The sequence below is a fragment of the Eutrema salsugineum genome, unplaced genomic scaffold (genome assembly GCF_000478725.1).
Source record: "Eutrema salsugineum unplaced genomic scaffold, Eutsalg1_0 scaffold_5, whole genome shotgun sequence".
NCBI lineage: Eukaryota > Viridiplantae > Streptophyta > Magnoliopsida > Brassicales > Brassicaceae > Eutrema > Eutrema salsugineum.
In genome coordinates, this window is record NW_006256612.1 from 14264066 (window position 1) to 14278521 (window position 14456).

A 14456-nucleotide genomic window follows, 5' to 3' on the forward strand; every position below is an offset into this window, starting at 1 on the left:
TTTAACTAGTTCAATTTCAATATTCCATAAATTGACATAGCCTGTCCTCCGAAGAAAAAGCGGAAAAAGTTGGCCACATCTTGTATCAAGTTGAGTTATTTTCTAGTAAAGATTGTTTTCTCTTAATCAGACCATAGACTTTGCTCTCTAGATATGCAACATAAGAACTCGCACACACAAGATCTCAAAGTCGGCTTCTTGTTTTGGCCAAAACAACAATGTCTTATTAGTGGTCTTAAGAACTTCTACAACATTCGAATCAAATTTTAATATAACTATGATATGAATATATGATCAACATAAATGAATGAATCATATATAATTATTGGTGTCATAGATTTCCCAGTTCTTCAACTATATTTACATCATTTTGTTCTCTTTGTGTTGGATGAGATCAATAGGGCAGTTGGGCAGACAAAACATAAAAAAACTTGTGCAAAAAGAAGAAGAAAGAAAACTTGTCCAATGAGCGGTGAAACATCATTTATTATTACTCAAAAGCAAATATATCCTAGCTTTTTTACAGGTTGAACCGGGCCGATCATGGTTTAGTCCATACCGGCTTCTTTGCCATTTCCTCGCGATTAAATACCAAACAAAATACATGCAAATATATGTTGAACTAATGCTGAACTAAGTAAATGTCTGAATTCAGATATATAGATAAAGAGTGAGAGATGTGTTGAACTACTGTTGTATACGTGTATCCTGTGCATATATGTATTTGTAAAAATCGCATACATCATAATTGACCATTTTATTAAACGCCTTGGTTACACGAAAAAGAAAGAATAAACAAAAAATGGAGCTGGTTCTAACAAGAAGTAAACCAAGTGACCCGGTTCATTACGACCACGTACAGTGCCCTGTGCACCATGCACACTGACAATTAATTAGTGCTCTCACGATTCACGATCCCTCTCTAAGCCTCTATATATACTACCATGCGACAAGCTATCTCATAAGAAAACATATCTTCTACTTTTTAAGGAAAAAATTGCAATAATTATGGGTTTATTCTCCCGTAAGGCATGTGCCTTTGTTTTGGTGTGTGTTTTGGTCACAGATTTTACAATGGGAGGAGAAACAGAGTTTGGTGATGAGAAGCACTTGTTTCCTCACCCTCGACCATTCCTCCACAAAGGTGGCATTCACAAGAAGGGCTTCAAGAAAGGCTTCGGCGGTTTAGGCGGTGGTGGAGGTCTAGGTGGCGGAGGCGGCTTTGGAGCGGGAGGTGGTAGCGGTTGGATTGGAGGTGGAGTTGGAGGCTTTAGTGGAGGAATAAGCGGTGGATTTGGTGGTGTTGGTGGCGGAGCTGGAGGGGGAGGAGGATTCGCCGGTAAGGGAGGAGGTGCCGAAGGAGGATTTGCCGGTAAGGGAGGAGGTGCCGAAGGAGGAGTTGGCGGTGGTACCGGTGGAGGAGCTGCCGGCGGTGGAGTTAGCGGTGTAGGCGTTGGCGGTGGAGCCGGTGGAATTGGCGGGGGAGCCGGAGTTGGCGACAGTGCCGGTGGAGGAATTGGCGCCGGAGGTCACTGAGGGGGTTGGACGTTAAATTGTTATGTGCATTGACGAGGAGCTATAATCCCATGCATGTATATTTTCATCTAAGAATAACTTTATGCATTAAAATTTGAAGTATCATATGGTAAAGGTTATGTCTGTCGTTTCTCGTTAGGTTGACTAAACTGTATGCCGTTTTCCTCTTTGAAATGATTGTATCCTGCTATTTGCTACCTCGAGTAAATAAAATGAATAAAAGGAACCAAAATTAATATTATGAAAATCCAGTCTACAGAACAGTTCTTAGCTAGGATTCTAGTAATAATAGTATAAAAACCCAAGAGAATAATCACAAATGACGACAAAAGCGCTTTCTCGAGCGTAAACGGAAGTAAAACCCCGTTTTTTCATGAGTCATCAAACTCGACGGAGAAAGAATATCAGCAAACCTTGTTTTAAGTGACGGATGATTTACAAACCGGGCATGCTTTACTCCGTCCTAGCCATGGATCGATGCACTGCACAATACATATTAAACACAGATCTTTTACACCGCATAAAACAATGGTTAATTCTTCAAATTCATAATCCGAAAAGGGTTTTTGATTTGAATCAGTCTTACATCTTTGTGGAATTTGTGAAAACAAGGAAGATGACGAATAGTGTCCCCAACCGTTGGTGTTTCCAGACAAATCACACAAGTTTCTTGAAAATTAGCGGTCTGTAAATTACACATCAAACACCAAAGGGAAACCTTTAACAATACCAAAACATCGATATGAACAAAGAAAACAACAAAAAATGGATTTTACAAGTGAACGTTGACTTACTTGAACTGTGGACTCTGGCAAGTTGTTAATGCGATTAGCAGAAGCGCCGCCATGTCGATGGTTGTTTTCATCAAGAGCTAGCAGCATTTCGTAATCATCTCTACATTGAAAATTTCCAAAGATCAAAATCCATATATCAAAGGATCATAAGGTAAATGATAAAAAGATACCATACTCAGTAAAGTCACGATCCATATGAAGAAGATTACTATTGTTGATGGAGTGTCCAATAACATTCTCTAGTTCCTCCAGAAAATCCAGTCTCTGTTACAATTAAAAAACAAAAATAAAGAATTAATTTTTTAGTTTCACGCGACATTCGAGATATAAACAGAGTTCATCAAAAAGAGTACCGAATCTAAGCCCATATCATTTGGAAAACTGAGGTTCAGAGCTCTGTGTAGTGAAGCAGGTGCACGGCCTAAACGCTGACCTCTACCCCGTGCTGGTGCTCTAACAGGCGCACGAGCCTGTGGAGGATTTAAACGCCTCCTTGGAGAATTTTGTTGCAGTCGTGCTACCAGCCGACTTCTCCCCCTTGGATTAGCCTCAATCTGTAATTTATATCCATTAGCATAAGCAACGGTTAAGATCTTCAAGATGATCTTTTTTTTTTAAGTGGAAAGTTTGAGAAAAAACACATCCATGTTTGACAGCTCGCATCTTAACACATTAAAAGCGATAGAACCCGGTGAAGGAAGCACTAACACAGGTAAAATTAAGAGTTCGTTGCTTACGGTACTAGAGCTTCTGGTATTACGAGTAGAAGTATGACTAGATGAAGCACGGACAGAATTCTCTTCTTGTTCCAGCAACCTGGCTATGTTTTCGTCGATCTGTTACACCGTACGAAGTCGAGATAAGTCCATTAAGGATGGAACATATAGAGGATATCCAAAAAAAAATGGACGACCTGGAAAAGTACCTGCTCGTTTCTAATCACTGCTTCTTGGTACAGCTGTTCTTGCAATTCACGGGCCAGTATCTCATCTGCTTCAATTTGACTTATGTTCACGTCAGATTCATCGTTTTCAACACGTCTAGGACCCCGGAAGACCCGTACTTCAGGAGATGAATCATCAATTTCCAACACTTGTGCGCCTTGTCTTTGATGATGATTATGAATACTCTGTGGCCTTGAACTAGATGGTTCCCCAGAAGATCCAATAACAGAAATTTCTGGCTCATTCGAAGCTCTCAAAGTACTAAATCCATTTTTCCGACGCCGCTGTTGTCTAGCTTCTCTGTCAACTACACTTGTTTCCTGTACATCAAGTCTGGAAACGGAACTACAAATTCCACGTGTGTCACTCTCATCCCTCCGGTTCCGCGTACTAACCCATCCCTCCATCGAGGCATCTCTAATCGCGACCCTATTTGCATTGATACAAACATTACAAACTCTTTTAGCACCAAAAAAAAAAAAGAAGCATCCAATTGAAACTCATTCAAATATGTAATGAAATAAAAGGAATAAATATTACCTGCTTGGGGAAATGTCTGGTCTTTTTCTTCTAGCTCTTCCGCGAATATGATTTTCAGAAACAATCTCAGTTATGCCAATCGAAGATGCAGTTTCAGGAGCTACTTCTGGTTCCACAATAACTGCATCCTTGGAATTGGTATCAGCAGCTTGTCTAGCTCTAGCTGCTATAGCATGTGGAGATATGCAGCCATGTCTTACCAGTCTTTTAGTGCCTCTATTCGGTTTTTTGTCACTGGAAAGGTCAACTGTTTCTCTGTTAGAAACAGAGCCACAGTCTACTTTTTCTTTACCCTTATTACTATTCTCAGGCAGCTTAAAAGAGTTATGATCACCTCGTAAAGGAGAACAATAACTACTCGTGCGCATTTCTCTTATATCTCCAGATGGTAAGCATCTCGATGCAGCATGTCCATTACGTTGATTCAGATTTGCAACCGGCGGAGCAGAGCCAGGATCAGTGCAGATGGATTTTCCTTTATCCTTCTCGACCGCTGTTCTCCTAAACAAAGCATTGTTTCCAGTAGCACGAGTGCGACGCAGATTCTCAGTTCGTATGTCCCCAGATTCAGGGACTGGTGTTGCTCTACCGTCAAGATAATTACGGAAACCATCTCTGTGATATCTAGCAGGTGCTTCTGGAGAATGTGGTCTTCTCTTAACCTCTCTGCTTATAGAATTACGTCGCACTGCTCGATCTGGAGTATCAGGTATGGTGATAACCATGTCAATGTCTGTGTTCTCCATCCTGAAACAGCTTAACCAGATAAACAAGTAAGAAACTGAAGCAATGCTCACATGATATTGCACATTTAGCAACGGATTTCTCTGATTAGAGATATGTGAATTTGTGTGTTTAAGACTTTGTTGAAACATAAACCCCAGATTTTAACAATAGCAAACACTACGTCCTCACTAAGATTAAGATCACAAAAGCAACAAAAACGAACACAGGTCGAAAAAGGGCGACTCATTAGACAAAAGAGAAGTATTTCACGCGAATCATAGACGAAATTAAAAAAAAAATTAAAATTCCTTGAGGATACTATCATCGGAATTTAGATACGAAACAAACAGACTACAGAAAATTCAAAGGGATTTTAGACAACAACAAAACGATGCAACGAATTTGTTCTCACCATGTAAAATTATCGTAAATAACAAAAAATCTCAGGAATCTACAAATACAAAAGGAAAGAAGTAATCACCCGATCGGAATATGGTTCCAAGTTGCGAATCGAAACCCTAATTGTTCGATTAGAACCAAAAGCATCGATGAATCTATCTCATTTTCCTGCAACAACGATTGGACCTCAGATCATTCCGGGTCGGGTAAGGTATTACTGGGTCGGGTTTTGGACTTAGACAATTCAAGTGGGCTAAGGTCCGATCAAATTGTACTTAGACAATTGAAGTGGACTTGGATAGTTTTTTATTATTTGTTTGATTTTTTAAAAATTGAATATTATATGTGTTTAATTTTTTTTTTTGGATCGTAATCGAACTTTAGTGTTTACGCGAAGAGCAAATATTTAGAGGTGTAATCATTACATTTTATCGAGCCACAAAATCAATTTGATGGTACACAACCAACTATTCCATATGATATAATTTGGTTATGTGTCAACGAATTTGATTTTGTGGCTCGATAAAATTAATACAAAATTAAGGCGGTCTTGTACACATGATAGAAAGAATGGCACAAATATAATGTTCGATAAAAAAAAAATGGCACAAGTTTTTATCTAAAGTTTGGTAGTAGATATTGCACAAGTCGGTGGCTTCAGCTACCCACTTACTCCATTTCATGCTTCCAAATCTTAAAAGTCAAGTTCGATTTTATTTTTGATATATTTCAATTTCAATTTCAGCTCGATTTGAATTGTACGTTGAGATTCCTAACACGTTTACTCTTTCAACGATAAATAAATGTTTTCAAGTCAAATTATTATTTTTAATTAATTTGCTATATTTTCCAATAATAATCATCACTCAATAAAGTTTTCACGCAGTCTACACACTCATCAAATAACTTTGACAAGTACTATGTGATAATGTACTTCTTTGGGATTTGTTTAATAGCAAAACTAAGAAAAACATAGTACAATAATCATTTATTGGGATAATCAAGTCACCAATTGCCTCAAAACCAATTATTTTGGCAGTTTCCTAAATGAATTATTCGAGGAAATATCCTCCTCCTCTTTTTTTTTCCTTCTATTTGGCCTCTTCTGCATCCAATTTGAAAGATTACTACATCTGTATTATATTATATAATAATTCACTAGATTTATCAATTACAATTGTTTTGGTTCAATCTATTGTTTTTATAATGCTATTTACTATAATTTAAGATAAATTTATATTTATTCATTAATTTAATGATTATTTTCCAAATCTGATTATATGAATTTGTCCATCTACTACAGTATATTTATAATTATTATTAAAATTTAATATTAATTTTGGGGGGTGTCCTAAAAATCTCTCGAGGAGCTTTTAACGGTTATTACCATATCTTATAGGTCTTCCCAGATTCCATGTAAGCTTCCCGACCGGACTTTGAACCTTCCCATTGGAGACAGCCAAAGGAACCGTGTCCATCTTCGGTTCCTCTGCCACTAATTATTCCTTTCTTCCAACTTCACATCACCTTCTCTCTTTCCCTAGATCTCTTCTTTCCACAAAACTAGCTTCTCGGGCGAGTTTTCCCCGATCTGGGTCGGATCTGATTCCTCGGAAGCAACGAATCTCGAGGCTCCTTTTGTTTTGCCATTCGGGGAAAGGCGAGAATAGCTTTCAACAGGGGAAAAAAAGAACAAAAAATTTCCTTTCTTCTGTGTAGCTGTCTAGCTGATTAGCTTCAATCGTCTTGATTTGGGTATATAAAAAAACTTTCCTTTTTTGGCAATTTTTCTCTGGGCTTGGAACAACTTCGTAGCTTTTGTCTGTGACCTCGAATTCCGATCTGTTTTCGGGTGTTGAGTGGTTTAAATTTCGATTTCCTAGTGTCTAGTCTCTGCTAAAAGTTGTCGACTTTAGCATTTGGGGGGATTTTGCTTGGGTTTTGGGTTTTATCTCCAATTTGCAGATTTACTTACTCTAAACTGAGATTGGAGAGTTGCAAGTAGGTTTAGTTTCCCTAAATTTGCAAACTTTAATTCTCAGTTGAGAGGGTTTCCATAGGTTTTAAGATGATGGGACTTGAGTTGGGTTTCTCCTTGTGAAAGATTGAGAGTCTTCTTAAAAGCTTTAAGTTTGTCATATATAATAGTTACACTCGTGATAAATGGCAAGCATCATTGATGTTACCAAGTATGGTCACAGTCCTGTTCACCAAGCTGTTGTCACCAGAGATTACGCCGGTCTCAAGAAACTATTATCCGCTCTGCCGCGGATGCGTGACCCGTCTGAGGTTAAAAACGAAGCAGCTTCTGTAGCCGAAGAGACAAAAGCTGATTCCATTGCAGCTGTTATAGACAGACGTGATGTCGTTAACCGAGACACAGCTCTTCATTTAGCTGTAAAGCTCGGTGATGAGACCTCCGCGGAGATGCTTATGGCTGCAGGAGCTGACTGGAGCTTGCAGAACGAGCATGGATGGAGCGCTCTACAGGAAGCTATTTGTGGTAGAGAAGAGAGGATTGCGATGATTATCGTGAGGCATTATCAGCCTCTGGCTTGGGCTAAATGGTGCAGGAGACTGCCTCGGCTTGTGGCTACGATGCATAGGATGAGAGATTTCTACATGGAGATCACTTTCCATTTCGAGAGTTCGGTTATACCTTTCATTTCTAGAGTGGCTCCTTCTGATACTTATAAGATTTGGAAGCGGGGTGCGAATCTTAGAGCGGATATGACATTGGCTGGATTCGACGGTTTCAGGATTCAGAGATCGGATCAGACTATACTCTTTCTTGGAGATGGGTCAGAGGACGGTAAAGTTCCTTCCGGTTCTCTCCTTATGATCTCACACAAGGATAAGGAGATTATGAATGCTTTGGACGGTGCTGGTGCTCCGGCTTCAGAGGAAGAAGTCCGTCAAGAAGTGGCTGTGATGTCCAAAACGAGCATTTTCAGACCAGGGATCGATGTTACTCAAGCTGTTCTCTTCCCGCAATTGACATGGAGGCGTCAAGAGAAGACGGAGATGGTTGGGCAGTGGAAAGCAAAAGTGTATGATATGCACAACGTAGTTGTTAGTATTAAATCAAGGAGAGTCCCTGGAGCAATGACCGATGAGGAGCTTTTCTCAAACACTAATCAAGACAACGAAACTGAAAGCGAGGATCTTGGAGATATCTTGACGGAAGATGAAAAGAGGCAGCTAGAGTTAGCACTCAAGCTGGATTCACCGGAGGAATCTTCTAACAGCGAGAGCTCTAGAATTTCTCAGCCGCATTCTTTGGAGGATCGGGAGATTCCAGTAACGGATGGAAACGGATATTGCAAACAGGAGAGGAAAGGATGGTTTAGCGGGTGGAGGAAACGAGAGGAAGGACACAAACGAAGTAGTGTTCCTCCAAGAAACTCGCTTTGTGTTGATGAGAAAGTAAGCGATCTTCTTGGGGACGATGATTCTCCATCTGGTGGTGGAAGACAGATAAAACCGGGAAGACACTCAACGGTTGAGACTGTTGTGAGAGACGAGAATCGGGGAACGAGAGATTCATCAAAAGCTTCAACATCAGAAGGCAGCGGAAGTAGTAAGCGAAAGGAAGGAAGCAGAGAGAACGAGTACAAGAAAGGTCTTAGACCAATTCTTTGGCTTTCTGAGAGATTCCCATTACAGACAAAAGAACTTCTTCCATTGCTCGATATCCTTGCAAACAAAGTCAAAGCAATTCGGCGTTTAAGGGAGCTTATGACCACGAAACTACCAACCGGAACATTTCCAGTCAAGGTCTGTTCAACATTCAATGATCATCATCAACATCATTATATTATACAATATTTTACTCATTTCATTTGGACTTTGTATCGCAGGTTGCTATTCCGGTGATCCCTACGATTAGAGTACTGGTTACATTTACGAAGTTTGAAGAGCTAGAAGCTATAGAAGATGAGTTCGTTACACCGCCATCGAGTCCTACTTCTTCAGTCAAGGACAGTCCTAGAGAGGTAACACAGACCTCCTCAAGCTCATCCTCCTCATGGTTTCAATGGATCAAAACACCGAGTCAACGTCCATCAACAAGCTCGAGTTCTGGAGGGTTTGCTATTGGTAAAGCCGAAAATGATCAAGACCCATTTGCAATTCCAAGGGGATACAATTGGATCACATCTGAGGAGAAGAAAAAGAAGGTCCAAGAGAAGAATAAAGCTAAGAAAGGCAAGTCATCTCAGAACAGCTGAAGAAACCAAAAACAATTCACAAGTAAGAAGAAAATCTTTCGATGTCTCTGAAAACATGAAATACTGAAATAGGAAAATCTAGCAGATTATGATTACTGGTTTAAAAAAAAAAAACGAACCTTTTTCCTGGTTCTTGTACTAATAAACTGGGTTTATAATACCAAAACCAGGGAAAAAGAAATTCAGTTAAATATAGTGGGGGTAATTTAAGGTATGTTGTGGGTTTATGTTGCTGTGACTTTATATTTGCTTATGATTCTTTCTGTCTTATGGTTTAATCCTTGGAGATAATTTATATCTCTGTATCATCATCATCATCATCTTGATAATAAGCTGAAATTGTTGGAGATGTCAACATTGTTTCGTCAAACTTTGCAATTCTCAGATCACTTTTGATTTTGTTTTCTCGTCTTTCACTCTGGGCATTGTTAATTCTTCATTAGACTAGAGTGATGTTATTACAGAACAGACGAAATACTTTTAACAGAAAGATGGAGAATGGTTCTTGAAAATCCGATAGAATTTTGTTTATGTCCAAACAGAGTTAAAGGTCTTGAATCTTGATTAACTTTACGTTCAGTGTTGTTACTCAATGGTGGATTAACGAGAAACTGGCTACTGGATTTACGAAAAACTGGCTACTAGATTCAACTCATTTCAGACACAGTGGTAAGAAAAAGAAGAAAAAGAAAACTATGTCATTGGATTATACAGGCACCACAATATTTCCTTTTAGAATGTCCTGCATGCTCTCCATCCTCCGACGCGCTGCAATTAAATTTCACGAACGCAGATTAGTGTCCTTGTACCGGATCAAGGTAAACCGGTAACTGACGGTTTCCGAGTAAAAAACGAATCCAGATTCCAAAAATTATAATCTAAAAATTATAATCTTTCTTACATAAACAAATTGGATAGTTCTCTGTTTTTCTGGTAAATCTGTGACTGACCGTTACGGAAAACTAAACCAACAAATATAAATGAATGTATGTATAGATTACCTAAGCTCAAACTCTTGAACATGAGCAATATCTTGGCCATGAGCATCTGGCCAGCTTACTTTCCTCTGTTCCAATCCTTTATCGACTTCCGTCTTGATCTTGAGGTTGCTTTTGAGACGGCAAGGCTCGCTGGATACGGCAGTGCAGCTTCTGCCGCCGTGTCTTTTAGACGGCTGATGCTTCCGCCACCGTCGTCTTCCTGCTCCTCCTCGGAAGCCAAGACCATCTTCGACTTTCGTGTTCGATTTACCAATAATGTCGTCAGAACAAGTAGTGGTTGACGGTACGTAGCAAGACCGTGCCAAAGCCGAACACTTTTCTCTTGTTAATGTCGCCAGGTGGTCCAAATCAATGATCCGATTCCGATCCAACCCTACCCCGAGTACTCAATCGAAGACTTAAACACAAACTAGACAAATAACCTCTTTTAACAAATGAAAAAAGACAAAAACTTGTCTTTTGGGGTTTGTGTGATCAAGATTCGACCTGGAAGAGTATATAATAGAGAGATGGTAATAAGAAGAAAAACATGATAAAGAAGAAGGAGAGTAATTAGTGTTGATGGTGAATGCTTGTGGGTTTAGGCAATGATGCTTCTTTTTGGCATATGAAGGCTTTTGTGGGGTTTTCTTGTAACGTTTTCAAGTTTAGGCTTACATTCAAAAAAAGGAAAAAGAAAAAATAAATTGAGTTCGTATTGGATCTTTAAACAAAACAATTGAGAAGCTGGTCCAGTTGAGCGTCCTATATAAATAATATATATCGTATATCAGAAAGCACTAGTTCGAAATCATTTACTCTAACACTATATACAAACAATTCAATTATTGGCTAGTAACAGCAAATTGATTTCCAAATAACCTATATATCTTGAGAGTAACGTTCACTGGCTATTCCTTTATTATCGATTCTTATAGTTTTTAAGAAACCATATGGATTGAACATTCAATCATCACGAACAAAATGTGTAATTAGTTAGCTGCAACTGCATCAACATATCAATTTCTAGCTCTACACCGAGAAAACTTTCGATTCTTTACACTTATCAACACATGTATATAGTGTAGTGTACTAGTATTATGTATACTCAAGTAATTAATACTGCGATCAGGATTTACTATATTTAGTATATTACAAAATAAATATACACTATGTTATGCATTGGGCCATAATTGGTAATAGTTACAGCTAACAACGAAAGTTGAGGCGTGGCTTTGGAATGAATCATCATTATGATGTTCCCATTATAGCCTATATATCACTTTATTTTTTCTCCACTCTGTAAATTACCACCTTTTTCCAAAGAATAATAAAAAAAAAAAACTCGTTTCACCTGTAGTTGTTTTCGATTCAAATTCGATCCATTGGTAAAGCTTGATACTGCCGGATTCATAAAATAAGCTAGAGCAATTGATTAAAACAAAAATAAAGAAGAAGAAAAAAAGTTGCGGTTGGAGATACAATGATAAGAAATGGCACACAACACACGATATAATTGATAGTTTATGTACAATTATACAAATTTGAGTTACAAAAGTAAAATATAAAATTAACAAACCCGCAATTTTTTTTGACACCAGGTAACAAAAATAGAGGGGCGAAACTGAATAATTCAGAGACTATGGGACCTAATATTATGTCGAATAAAGTCAAGCCGTTGGGGGAGAAAAGTAAGCGCGACACGTATGGCCACCTGACTGACACGTAGGCCCATCTCTTTGCTTCGAAAGATGCACATTTTACAGATGAAAAGATATTTGTGTTACATCCTTCCAAAAACAAAACAGATGAACGATAGTCGTTTCACGTTTGTAATATATAACCTTCGTAAAAAAAAAAAAATCTTAAGTACTAGGATTCGATCTAGTCTGGTACATTAGTTTGATACGTTTCAAAGATTAGAAATTCATAACCGTTGAGTTGAAATTCTAGACAATTTTTTTTTTCTTTGGTCGAATAGACAATTTTTCATAATCATTAAAATATAGGGAATATATTTTAATGCCTACTAAGCCACATTTTAATATCAGAATCATTTTTTCATATAAAGCCGCATCTTAAGCATAAACAGCATAATGTTATCCCCAAAAAAATCAGATGGTGGGCTAAACCATTGAACACTTTTTTTTTTTCTTTTGCATTTCAATTTTCTAGAAATCTCAAAATTTCTTTAAAAAAAAAATCCGAAAATCTCCACTAGCTAGAATCGCCTCATTCTACAAAACAGTGGGCAAACCATCTTATTCCTTTTTACAAGAAACCAAGAAACTCCTAGTTTGTATACTAAGGACAAGGTGTATCGTTATTAAATATTTCATACCTTCAGCAATATGCCAATATGGCAAATATGGTTAGGGCAGTTAGTAAATGAGGATAACAACAACTATGGACTAAAAATTGAAATTATTCACAAAAATCAAAACAATACGACCCAACTGAAGAAACAAAAATAAAAATAAAAAAAAATATTGGCCAAGTCGAAGTCGTGTGAGAATAATAGGGACGGCCAAAACACGTGGCCACATTCCATAGGTTTAAAAGACGACCAGCCCGCGGTATTTTAGATCCAGTTGACGATAATGAATCAAGACGAGTACCCGTCTGGATTCCTTCTTCTTCTTCCACAATATAATCTTATTTCCTCACACACCACCTAAAGAGAGATAGAGAACGGTGTTTGTTACCGCTTTTAGGAGAGAGAAAGTTGGTTTCTTTATTTAGAAGTTTGGATAGAGAGAGAGAGAGAGAAACAAAGAGAGTTTCGGGGATGATGAGTCTGAGAAGAGGAGGAGAGAGACAAGACTCGCCGGCGCCGTACAACGTTGTTCATAAGCTGCCTCACGGTGACAGTCCTTATGTCCGAGCGAAGCATGTTCAGGTAACTTTTGTGAAACGGGATCGAACATATTTTTACTGTAGAGATATGGTTTGAGAAAGATGGAAACTTTTCATTTGATTGATTCTAAATTTTTGAGATTGAAATTGGAAATGTTTTGGTCAGCTTGTGGAGAAAGATGCGGAAGCAGCGATAGAGTTGTTTTGGAAAGCGATTAAAGCGAGAGACAGAGTGGACAGTGCTCTTAAAGACATGGCGTTGCTAATGAAACAACAGAACAGGGCAGAGGAAGCTATTGAAGCTATTCAGTCTTTCAGAGATCTTTGTTCTAGACAAGCTCAAGAATCACTCGACAATGTCCTCATCGATCTCTTCAAGGTATAAAAACCTCTCACCGACATCATTCTCCTGTCTGGCTATTGTTCTTAAGATTGTAAATTTAAACAAAATTGGGATCCCAACTTTGAGCAGAAATGTGGGAGAATAGAAGAGCAAGTTGAGCTGTTGAAGCAAAAGCTTTGGATGATATATCAAGGAGAAGCATTCAATGGCAAGCCAACAAAGACAGCGAGATCTCATGGGAAGAAATTCCAGGTCACGGTCGAGAAGGAAACCTCTAGGATCTTGGTACGTACACGATTTATCTCAGTAGTCTTTAGTTTTGATTATAGATTTCTGAGGTTTACTTGATCAAATGAGCTGATGGGAATGAATGATATTTGTGTCAATAGGGAAACTTGGGATGGGCTTACATGCAGCTAAGAGACTATACAGCGGCTGAAACCGTGTACCGTAAAGCTCAGGTGATAGAGCCAGATGCAAACAAGGCTTGTAACTTATGCACATGTCTCATCAAGCAAGGCAAGCACAATGAGGCGAGATCGATTCTCCTTCGAGATGTGTTACAGGAGAACAAACAAGGGTTTGTTGATTCGAGGTTGAAGGTTCGAGTTCAAGAGCTGTTGAGTGAGCTAGATTCACGTGAAGAAGAAGCAGCTGTTTTCGCTTCTGTGTCTGTGGAATGTGAAGTTGGTATGGATGAGATCGCTGTTGTCGAAGGGCTTGATGAATTTGTCAAGGAATGGAGGAGGCCTTATAGGACGAGAAGACTTCCGATTTTCGAAGAGATCTTACCACTGAGAGATCAATTGGCTTGTTGATGATTCTCTTGTGTTTGGATCGATGCTTTTCATACTGAATAGGAACTTTTTGGTGTAGAACAAATGTAGTTTACTTCTTGTAAGCTGTTTTTTTTGGTGTATCTTATATCAAATATTTGATGGTTTTCATTGATATAGAAATACTAACAAATAAAGGGTCAATTTTGTTAGACTGAAAGATTGGAGTAATCATATATCGATCATAGAATTTTAGATAACAACAACATAAGGCCTAACCTAAAATAAGCACAAACTAGAAGGCTTTAATCTATCTTCCAAAGATTTGATCTC

At 38.5% G+C, this 14456-nt stretch overlaps 5 protein-coding genes across 7 annotated transcripts; 3 read left to right on the plus strand and 2 right to left on the minus strand.

Annotated features, from left to right (window-relative positions):
* Positions 1–977: 977 nt before the first annotated feature.
* LOC112084056 (glycine-rich protein 23) lies at positions 978–1775 on the plus strand. The gene has a single exon (XM_024152426.1). It carries the CDS (start codon positions 1009–1011, stop codon positions 1534–1536), a length of 528 nt encoding a protein of 175 aa, XP_024008194.1. The 5' UTR covers positions 978–1008; the 3' UTR covers positions 1537–1775.
* Positions 1745–5112, minus strand: LOC18994388. 3 transcript variants are annotated; one of them, XM_006418030.2, is made up of 9 exons: positions 5022–5112; positions 3815–4561; positions 3256–3703; positions 3068–3166; positions 2684–2884; positions 2506–2594; positions 2331–2430; positions 2123–2221; positions 1745–2018 (listed from the first exon to the last, which is right to left on the minus strand). In XM_006418030.2, the coding sequence occupies exons 1-9, from the start codon at positions 5084–5086 to the stop codon at positions 1956–1958; spliced, it is 1911 nt and encodes a 636-aa protein (XP_006418093.2). In that variant the 5' UTR covers positions 5087–5112; the 3' UTR covers positions 1745–1955. The 3 variants fall into 3 exon arrangements, 2 of the variants coding, with proteins under 2 accessions (XP_006418093.2, XP_024008193.1); XM_024152425.1 differs by having other exon boundaries at positions 4953–5026; XR_002897993.1 differs by lacking the exon at positions 1745–2018 and having other exon boundaries at positions 2501–2594.
* A 1247-nt stretch (positions 5113–6359) lies between these two features.
* On the plus strand, positions 6360–9459 carry LOC18994389 (ankyrin repeat domain-containing protein 13C). The gene is made up of 2 exons (XM_006418031.2): positions 6360–8716; positions 8800–9459. Exons 1-2 carry the CDS (start codon positions 7103–7105, stop codon positions 9166–9168), a joined length of 1983 nt encoding a protein of 660 aa, XP_006418094.1. The 5' UTR covers positions 6360–7102; the 3' UTR covers positions 9169–9459.
* A 325-nt stretch (positions 9460–9784) lies between these two features.
* LOC112084091 lies at positions 9785–10738 on the minus strand. The gene is made up of 2 exons (XM_024152897.1): positions 10170–10738; positions 9785–9936 (listed from the first exon to the last, which is right to left on the minus strand). Exon 1 carries the CDS (start codon positions 10393–10395, stop codon positions 10225–10227), a length of 171 nt encoding a protein of 56 aa, XP_024008665.1. The 5' UTR covers positions 10396–10738; the 3' UTR covers positions 9785–9936; positions 10170–10224.
* Positions 10739–12792: 2054 nt separating this feature from the next.
* LOC18994390 (protein SULFUR DEFICIENCY-INDUCED 2) lies at positions 12793–14335 on the plus strand. The gene is made up of 4 exons (XM_024152896.1): positions 12793–13047; positions 13171–13383; positions 13477–13632; positions 13737–14335. Exons 1-4 carry the CDS (start codon positions 12937–12939, stop codon positions 14163–14165), a joined length of 909 nt encoding a protein of 302 aa, XP_024008664.1. The 5' UTR covers positions 12793–12936; the 3' UTR covers positions 14166–14335.
* The last annotated feature ends 121 nt before the right edge of the window (positions 14336–14456 follow it).

What these genes read in the sequence shown, in the direction of transcription:
- LOC112084056 (XM_024152426.1), top strand. Translation starts at nt 1,009, where the DNA reads ATGGGTTTATTCTCCCGTAAGGCATGTGCCTTTGTTTTGGTGTGTGTT.
- LOC18994388 (XM_006418030.2), bottom strand. Translation starts at nt 5,086, where the DNA reads ATGCTTTTGGTTCTAATCGAACAATTAGGGTTTCGATTCGCAACTTGG. An exon ending in ATGATATGGGCTTAGATTCG is followed by an intron (nt 2,595 to 2,683) that starts GTACTCTTTTTG and finishes TAATTGTAACAG; the next exon opens with AGACTGGATTTTCTGGAGGA. An exon ending in ATGGATCGTGACTTTACTGA is followed by an intron (nt 2,431 to 2,505) that starts GTATGGTATCTT and finishes TTTTCAATGTAG; the next exon opens with AGATGATTACGAAATGCTGC.
- LOC18994389 (XM_006418031.2), top strand. Translation starts at nt 7,103, where the DNA reads ATGGCAAGCATCATTGATGTTACCAAGTATGGTCACAGTCCTGTTCAC. An exon ending in CCGGAACATTTCCAGTCAAG is followed by an intron (nt 8,717 to 8,799) that starts GTCTGTTCAACA and finishes TTTGTATCGCAG; the next exon opens with GTTGCTATTCCGGTGATCCC.
- LOC112084091 (XM_024152897.1), bottom strand. Translation starts at nt 10,395, where the DNA reads ATGGTCTTGGCTTCCGAGGAGGAGCAGGAAGACGACGGTGGCGGAAGC.
- LOC18994390 (XM_024152896.1), top strand. Translation starts at nt 12,937, where the DNA reads ATGATGAGTCTGAGAAGAGGAGGAGAGAGACAAGACTCGCCGGCGCCG. An exon ending in TCCGAGCGAAGCATGTTCAG is followed by an intron (nt 13,048 to 13,170) that starts GTAACTTTTGTG and finishes TGTTTTGGTCAG; the next exon opens with CTTGTGGAGAAAGATGCGGA. An exon ending in AGGAAACCTCTAGGATCTTG is followed by an intron (nt 13,633 to 13,736) that starts GTACGTACACGA and finishes TTGTGTCAATAG; the next exon opens with GGAAACTTGGGATGGGCTTA.